General features: G+C 29.2%; 1 protein-coding gene across 1 annotated transcript in view; it reads left to right on the top strand.

Moving 5' to 3' along the window:
- The window catches only part of LOC129916975 (tyrosine kinase receptor Cad96Ca), a 167,247-nt gene extending 158,566 nt beyond the window's left edge, over positions 1 to 8,681 (top strand). Inside the window, exons 9-10 of the mRNA XM_055997261.1 lie at positions 7,587 to 7,728; positions 8,457 to 8,681. Coding sequence (XP_055853236.1) covers positions 7,587 to 7,728; positions 8,457 to 8,681 — 367 coding nt within the window. The remainder of the gene's footprint in view (positions 1 to 7,586; positions 7,729 to 8,456) is intronic.
- The last annotated feature ends 801 nt before the right edge of the window (positions 8,682 to 9,482 follow it).

Genomic DNA, 9,482 nt, shown 5'->3' on the forward strand with positions numbered 1-9,482 from the left:
TTATACTCTCTCCAGTTTCCACTATCATCATCATGCAATGCAACTTCACTGGGCCAAGTCCATGTGTATAATATGAATAATTCTTTGAAAGAGTTTTTCTACTTTTTTTTACAACTTTTTTATGCGCTCACAGGAAACTACAAAGTTCGCCGCATGTATTGTAATCGTGATATAATTTATGAATTTAAAAATTAATATGAAAATCGAGATTTATTGTAAAAATATTTCAAAATCATTGCATTTTTCGAATTTTTTTTGTAAAATTTTTTAAGCAATCAGACTTGCAACCTACTAACTTATTGCACTTTAGGTTGAAGATCATAAAAAAAAAAGTTAAAATGATTGGAGTCGCAAAGAGGAAAAGACATTTAACTTGAATTACTTGTTCTCATAGAAATATAAAGCTTAGTCCGTACTTCTGTAGGTACACTAGGGTGGGTCAAAAAAATCGAAATTCTTTTTTTTGATTTGGTACTCCGAAAAATCGATTGCTAGACCCCTCTAGAATATACACACCAAATATGAGCTCTTTATATTAATGGGAAGGTCCTCCGCTTTGCGATTTTCCATTTTTACATCAAGCTTCTACTAAAAAAAATAATTTTTTTATTAATTGACTTTTTAGCAAATTTCTTTTCATATTCTTGTAGGAAATTGAACGCTCTACAAAAAAAGCCTTATACACTTTTTTCGTTTATCTAACCGTTGAATAGATATTTGAGGTCCAAAAATCGAGAAAATCTTTAAAAATTCGTTTTTTGTTCTTAATTTTGTAACAAGTTGAAAAATTATAATAATCAAACGCGCAAGACATATTCTTATTGGAAATTGATTGTTCTACAAAAAAGGTTTTATTAACTTTTTTCATTAATCTAACCATTTTAAAGATATTCGAGGTCAAAGTTAAAAAAAATTATAAAACCATTTTATATTTTTAAAAAATTTCCAAATCACTGAAACTTCATTATTTTCAAATTAGCAAGATATATTCTTGTAGGAGCTTAAACGTTCTACAAAAAATTCCTTGGAATCAAATTGGTTGCTTTAACCGTTTAGAAGATATTCGTATCCAAATCGCAATGCATACGGGTCATAAGAAAACTATTGAAATCAGTGAGCATTGGTTTGGATACGAATATCTTCTAAACGGTTAAAGCAATCACTTTGATTCCAAGAAATTTTTTGTAGAACGTTTAAGCCCCTACAAGAATATATCTTGCTAATTTGAAAATTATGAAGTTTAAGTGAATTGGAAATTTTTTAAAAATATAAAATGGTTTTATAATTTTTTTTAACTTTGACCTCGAATATCTTTAGAATGGTTAGATTAATGAAAAAAGTTAATGAAACCTTTTTTGTAGAACAATCAATTTCCAATAAGAATATGTCTTGCGCGTTTGATTATTATAATTTTTCAATTTGTTACAAAATTAAGAACAAAAAACGAATTTTTAAAGATTTTCTCGATTTTTGGACCTCAAATATCAATTCAACGGTTAGATAAACGAAAAAAGTGTATAAGGCCTTTTTTGTAGAGCGTTCAATTTCCTACAAGAATATGAAAAAAAATTTACTAAAAAGTCAATTAATACAAAAATTATTTTTTTTTTAGTAGAAGCTTGATGTAAAAATGGAAAATTGAAAAGCGGAGGACCTTATCATTAAGATAAAGAGCTCATATTTGGTGTGTATATTCTAGAGAGGTCTAGCAATCGATTTTTCGGAGTACCAAATCAAAACAAAGAATTTCGATTTTTTTGACCCACCCTAAGGTACACCCCTTTTATTATTTGATATTGAAACTCTAGAAGAAAACTGTAGTTAGATTCGAAATAGTTTAGTCATTTTGAGAAAGCAAACAAATTCAAAAACTCCAAGCACTAATCGAATTAAATTTGGGGTCACTGTGGTGTATGCGTAACATAATTATTTTTTTTCGATAAAAGAAAACTATTAAAGCGTTTGATTTCTTAAACAAGTCTTTAGCAACTGCAAACTTGGTTTAATACTTTTGGTATCAATCCTACTCGGGGAGCCCTCGGAAACAACCGCACCACAGCGGTTGTTTCAATTTTTTAACGACAGATAATATTTAGAAAAACAAATTTTAAAGTTTTGGAGTCGTTTTAAAAACATATTATTTATACAAACACATATAAAAATGCTCAGAATTAAAAAAAAATTGGTATGGCGATTTTGAAAAATCGATTTTTTAGAAAAATAAATGAAACTTTGTTTTTAAATTCAGAAACGTGTTTCCTTTTTTTGGAAAATCTTAATATTTTTAATTTAACTGATAATAAAACGCTTCTGTACCAGGAAGTAAGAAATGAAGAAAATGGTTGAAAGACAGACACTTTTAGTAAGGGCTCAAAAAAATAATTTTTTTTAATTTAAAGAATGATTCCATGGAGCCCACTTTGAGAAAATTAAATTATTTAATTTCGGCCAGGTACTGCTTATTTTAATTCTTAAATTAAAATTAAAATTTTTAATTCTAATGAGTCTCCGAGAACTCATGACTATATCAAGTTTGAAATCACCCCGAACAAAGGCTATTACTTCAAGATAGACACACTGACAGACAAAATAATGAGACTGTTTTGTTGACCCTGCACCTGCGTCCAGCCTTTTATTCATCTCTATGGTTTCACTTATTTATTGGGAAGTTTTTGTAAGACGTCCTAAACTAATTCTTTGAAGCACAAAACAATTCAAAATCATCACCTTTATATTAAAGTTATAAATTCAAACTTTTCAATTAATTTTTTATTCTTGGTTATCATACGAACTACAGCGTTTTCTTGGAATTTTACTGGATTTACATAATTTTTCGCTACTAGTTACAACTAATTTTATTTCTCTCCAAATATAGTCTATTGAATAGACCCTTTTGGATGGAACAAATTCGTTCAAGAGTTTTTATTGGCGATTATGATTCCTTGGCATACAAGAATACTCCAGCCAAAAGTGCTACTAAATCCATTGGTGCATTTCTGAGAAAACGGCAACACTGGTCGGTTTTCAGTTTTTTTGATTTAACTCGAAAACCAAGCCTGACTTTGAAATGGTTCAAAGACACTTTTCATAGCAAATTAAATTTTCTGTCAAGTTAAGATGGTTAAAAAATGTTAAAAATTATTTTTGTCTAAAATTCTAACCTAAAATCAAAGAAAAAAAAGTTAAAAAATTGACAATTTTATTTTTTTTTACTAAATCAAGGGGCATTTTGTGTATGTAGCCGGGACGTCCAAACTTTGTACTAATGAAATAAAGTAGAGGTAAAATCCTTTGATAATATGCAATTTTTAATTTTTTTTGTCAAGAAACAACTTAAATGTACCTATTCAAAAATTAGCACTTTTTCTAAATTTTTGACTTTTTTAGTTAAAAGCAAGTTTTTAAAACTCGATAAAATCGTATTAATTGGTAACTTTTAGACTTTTAAAGTAAACATACTTCGAGGGATTGATTTAATATAAACTAAATATGACAAACAAAAAAAAATTATTTGCATCCTTATGGCCTTTAGTGCAATTTTGTGTATGTGCATTTTTATGAATTCGGGTCGAATGGATGGACGGAGAGCCATTAGCTTTGGTCTATTGCATAGAAGAACATTAAATACCAACTCTTTTACTGTTTTCAATGGCCTGAAAAACAATTCTTGTAAAATCCGCGACCAACGAAAAGTTTCTCTTGAAAAAACGAAAAAAATACTCTAATGAGTTTGAAACAAAATAGCTCAGGGAAATTAGTAAATCAAATTGCACTTTTCGCGGGACAAATTTTTTTCATGGAACGTATTTAGGTGAATGTCCTTATCGTAAAAGTGAATTTTTTGGGATGATAAGATATCGGGAACAGCCGCCATCTTGGAAAAGAGGTCGGTGCCGTTTTTATTTTATAACTCCATTTTTACTCATTTAAACCAAAAATGTCCGAGGGTAGACTTATTATCAATTAAATTATCTAAAAAATGATATACAAATGAATTCCGTGAGTTAGTTAAATTTAATTTTATAGTCGGTCAAAGTCCGGGTTCTTCTCGCAAGGTTAAGACAATATGACATTTTTTCAAATATCTGAAGAACTTTTGATTTGTTTGGGATTTTCTTAAAGAATGAATTATAGCACTTTTAATTATCTATGAAATGAACCCTTTATTGTTTTTGTAACCATCACATTGTAGAGGCAACCAAACGTGGAAGTCATAATATACGATTTTTTAACTGAACATATTTGGGATTTCAATAGTTCAAATAAACAATCAAAAATTAAACACAATAGTCTCGAAAACATAACGGCTTACACACCTCATATCTTGAGTTATACTTATCGTAATGCTGAGATTGAGGTGTTCATGTTTAGGAAAAATGACAGGGCATCAGTTCTTATATTTAGAATTTTAAATAGTGTCACTTGAGCTTATTCACATTAATTGGAAAATTCACTTCATTTAAAACCTCGAAAACCATATAAAGGTTAACATTAAAGATTTCAAACTTTGAATTCAATATTTAGACAAATATAGTTAAAAAACTGTTTACTTATATTTTGGTTATACCTCCACTTCAAAAATTTGCTCGGTCTAATAGAAGAAAACTTGTTATTTTCTCACTTTTGGATAGTAGAATGTGAACTTCGACGTTAGATGGCTTATACATTATGTTGGTTACAGTAACGATAAAGGGCTAATTTCATAGATAATTCAAAGTGCTATAATTCATACTTTAAGAAAATCCCCAACAAATCAAAAGGTCTTCAGATATTTGAAAAAATGTCATATTGTCTTAACCTTGCGAGAAGAACCCGGACTTTGACCGACTATAAAATTGAATTTAACTAACTCACGGAATTCATTTGTATATCATTTTTTAGATAATTTAATTGATAATAAGTCTACCCTCGGACATTTTTGGTTTAAATGAGTAAAAATGGAGTTATAAAATAAAAACGGCACCGACCTCTTTTCCAAGATGGCGGCTGTTCCCGATATCTTATCATCCCAAAAAATTCACTTTTACGATAAGGACATTCACCTAAATACGTTCCATGAAAAAAATTTGTCCCGCGAAAAGTGCAATTTGATTTACTAATTTCCCTGAGCTATTTTGTTTCAAACTCATTAGAGTATTTTTTTCGTTTTTTCAAGAGAAACTTTTCGTTGGTCGCGGATTTTACAAGAATTGTTTTTCAGGCCATTGAAAACAGTAAAAGAGTTGGTATTTAATGTTCTTCTATGCAATAGACCAAAGCTAATGGCTCTCCGTCCATCCATTCGACCCGAATTCATAAAAATGCACATACACAAAATTGCACTAAAGGCCATAAGGATGCAAATAATTTTTTTTTGTTTGTCATATTTAGTTTATATTAAATCAATCCCTCGAAGTATGTTTACTTTAAAAGTCTAAAAGTTACCAATTAATACGATTTTATCGAGTTTTAAAAACTTGCTTTTAACTAAAAAAGTCAAAAATTTAGAAAAAGTGCTAATTTTTGAATAGGTACATTTAAGTTGTTTCTTGACAAAAAAAATTAAAAATTGCATATTATCAAAGGATTTTACCTCTACTTTATTTCATTAGTACAAAGTTTGGACGTCCCGGCTACATACACAAAATGCCCCTTGATTTAGTAAAAAAAAATAAAATTGTCAATTTTTTAACTTTTTTTTCTTTGATTTTAGGTTAGAATTTTAGACAAAAATAATTTTTAAAATTTTTTAACCATCTTAACTTGACAGAAAATTTAATTTGCTATGAAAAGTGTCTTTGAACCATTTCAAAGTCAGGCTTGGTTTTCGAGTTAAATCAAAAAAACTGAAAACCGACCAGTGTTGCCGTTTTCTCAGAAATGCACCAATGGATTTAGTAGCACTTTTGGGTGGAGTATTCTTGTATGCCAAGGAATCATAATCGCCAATAAAAAGTCTTGAACGAATTTGTTCTATTTTTGCTCTGGAGCTCGGGTCTATTAAATAGACTAATATACTATCTCATGTGAAAAATGTATATCTACAATCTCTTCGAAAAAAACACCCTTTAACCCAAATTTTTGTATGAAAATTCTTATTTTTGCTTTCTATCCCATAATGCAACGTTTTTACCAAATTCCTTTAGGGTGGCCCATCATTTTTTCTTCACTAAAAAAAAAACACCCTTTAAATAATGATATTCTTATAGACTCTTTAGAATTTTGATTCTTGTTCCTTATATTAAAAATAACATAACTGCTAAATTTACCACTATGTACCACTGTTATTACTTGGTTTTTTTTTTTCAATATACCCACATTTTCTCTACACCTAAAAAAAAAATACCCTTTCACATGAAAAAAAAAATAAAGACTTATTTAAATTATAGGAACCTTTTATACCATTAATTTTATAGGACTTATCGCGGATTTTCCTTAATTCCCAAAAAAAAAAAAACACTCTTTCCCCTAAAATATTTTTATAGGCTGCTTAGATTCTTGATTTCTGTTATAAATGAAACATTTGAACCAATTTTCATTGGGGTAACTTTTTGTCCCAGTTTTTGTGGTAATACTTTGGAATTTCTTAAAAGAAACACCCTTTCACTCAAGGGTGTAGATTCTTAGTTCTTATAACAAACAAAACTTTTTCACCAAATTTAAAAAATTAACAAATTTTATGCCAGCTGGTTATGATACATAACTCAACATCTAAAAAAAAACACCCTTTCACCAAAAATATTTGTAATAACTTTATAGATACTTTGTCCCTATGCTTTATCTTAAACCTTCATGTCGAATTTCATCAGTTTTTTACATTGGTTTTGGTTATATTTTTAATAAGCACCCTTGTTTTTAATCGGCAATAACTTCTCGTAGAGAAACCGTTTATTTATTTTTATGTCATTATATTCCACCATTAATTTTTTTCAACCATGTTTTTGACCTTCAAATTCTCCCTCTTTTCCGCGAAAAAATTCCACAAAATTTTTTGTATAGACTTTTTTCATCCTCGGTTCATATCCTAAAAAAAAGCTTTTTGTCAAGTTTTATGAGGGTAAACATTTATTTTTTTTTTAAATCTGATTTTTTGTACAATGTATTTTACCTGTACTATTGTATATTAGTAATGTCGTCATGTGGTTTGTAGGAGTTTTTTCTTTAAGTGTATTTACATACAATTTGAATCATTAGTTCTTTAGACGCAATAATGTCTTTCTAGTAGGTGAAAAAGGTTTTTCCATTTTCTGGTTGTCTTACTAAAAATAATTTTTGAAGTGGGGAAGTCAAGTTTTAATGCCTAAACATACCAAAACCATCTCCTTACACAATCTTTTTTTTTATTTGAATACAATAATGAACTTGAAAAATCAGTTCCAAAAAATTATTCAAAATCTCAAGAAAATATATTCCACATTCTAACCCCAATCATTCGCATATCTAAATATAAAAATAAAATAAAAAAAAAATAGTTTTTGACTTTATGAATTCGTTTTATGAACAAATCCTTACAACTCATAATTTGACCTTTTTTAGAACATTTTCTTTTTTTTTCTTTGAATAAAAATACATATTTCTATTTTTTTTTTTTTTCTATTCTCTTGCAGATGGATGGCGATCGAATCACTCTACGATAATATATTCTCAGTGAAATCGGACATTTGGAGCTTCGGAATACTAATGTGGGAAATCGTAACATTGGGCTCAACACCCTATCCGGGGATATCAGCTGCAGATGTTATGCGAAAGGTAATCAAACATTCTTTCGGTCTATCGCTTGCCTTTTTCGTCCATCTTTTTCTTTTTTTGAAGAGAGATAGAGAATATATATATGTTTGTATGAATATCTTGATAATGGCAATGATTGTGGCGATGATGGGCCAATATCTAAAAACCTCCCTTTTCGGGAATAACATCGAGAATGTCCTGGTGTGCTTATACTCTTAAATATATAGTATATGATCCACCATAAGGACCAGGACAGGATGTATAGATAGCACATTTGGCCCCCAGGAGTCAGTGATGGGATGGTTTTATTTGCGCTATCGTATCATTCTGATAGCATCCTGGGAGCTTGTTAGTTTTGTTGTTGGACGTGCCAACTATATTGAGAGGAGTACATTTAATTGCAGTCATTCAGCTTTTATTATCCTTTCACTCCAGCTAACCTAACTGTGTAAAAACACAAGTGCCATCGTATCCGTTCACTTTAATGGTTGAGAATCCTTTTCTCTGTGTTCCTGTGCTCATATATCGTCCTGCTCCTGCTCCTGTCCAGAATCCTGGTTTCATTGTTGTTCTATTTTCTATTTCTTTTCATCCATTGACTAACATCTCTTCTGTATATAAAATCGAATCCATTCCATTCTACTTTTTTTCTTTTTATTTATTTTATTGTTGTCCTTTTTATTTCTATTTTTATTTTTTTTTTGTATCTATTTATTTGATATCCTTTTTGTGTGTTTGATTATGAATAGGTGAGGGATGGCTATCGATTAGAAAAACCAGAGCATTGTCGCCGGGAACTGTATAACATCATGTACTATTGCTGGGCGCAGGACGCCATTGAACGACCAACATTCTCCGAAATAGTACAAATGCTCGATAAACTTTTACACACGGAAATGGACTACATTGAACTAGAACGATTTCCTGATCACAACTACTACAATATACTCAATTTAAGTGGTGAGAAGTTGTAATGCTGCTTGCTTGCTTGCTTGTACACTGCTGTACCGTGTTGTACCAGACACTAAACTGCTGCTTCAACCAATATCTACAATAAAAAACAACAAATACACTATACAACTGCTAGTGGTACTCTGTTCAATATTTACAAAAGAGGACACGAAATCGAATTGAATGGAATTCACACGAAAAGGGATTGCTTCTCAAATATAGAAATGGGGATATCTTTTCGTGTGGAGAAAAGAATTCGAATGTCCTTTATTCTTATTGTTTTCAGTAATTTATTTTTCTTGTTTTTTTTTTTTTGTACTTTCTTCTTCTTTGTTAAATATTAGTTTTTTACTTTATAGATAGATATTTTGTACGAATGAAAGAAGGAAAACATGTGTTTTATTTTTTATTTGTGTTAGAAAAAGAAGACTTGATTTTTTTAATACTTCAGTTTATTTATTATTATTTTTTTTTTTTTTTAAATAGAACTTAAAAAAATGTTGATGTAAAATGAAAAAAAAAAAAAAAGAAATAAAATTTAATTTAAGTGTCATACCAAATTAATTGTGTTTTTGTGAATGAATATAACTTTTGATAGTTTTTTTTCTCTTTAATTCGAGGACAAAATTAGTTATACGAATAAATAAATGAGGTTGCATTTATGTGTTATTATGTTGACTGTAACAAATTTACATACCTATTCACAAATCCAATCTAAAAAGAAAAAAAAATGTTGTTTGAATATTCGTTTAATTTGTATATTATAATGTTTAAAGCAATACAAAAACACAGAAGAATAAAATATTTACATGAATTCAAAGGTA

Source organism: Episyrphus balteatus, chromosome 3 (assembly GCF_945859705.1).
Source record: "Episyrphus balteatus chromosome 3, idEpiBalt1.1, whole genome shotgun sequence".
NCBI lineage: Eukaryota > Metazoa > Arthropoda > Insecta > Diptera > Syrphidae > Episyrphus > Episyrphus balteatus.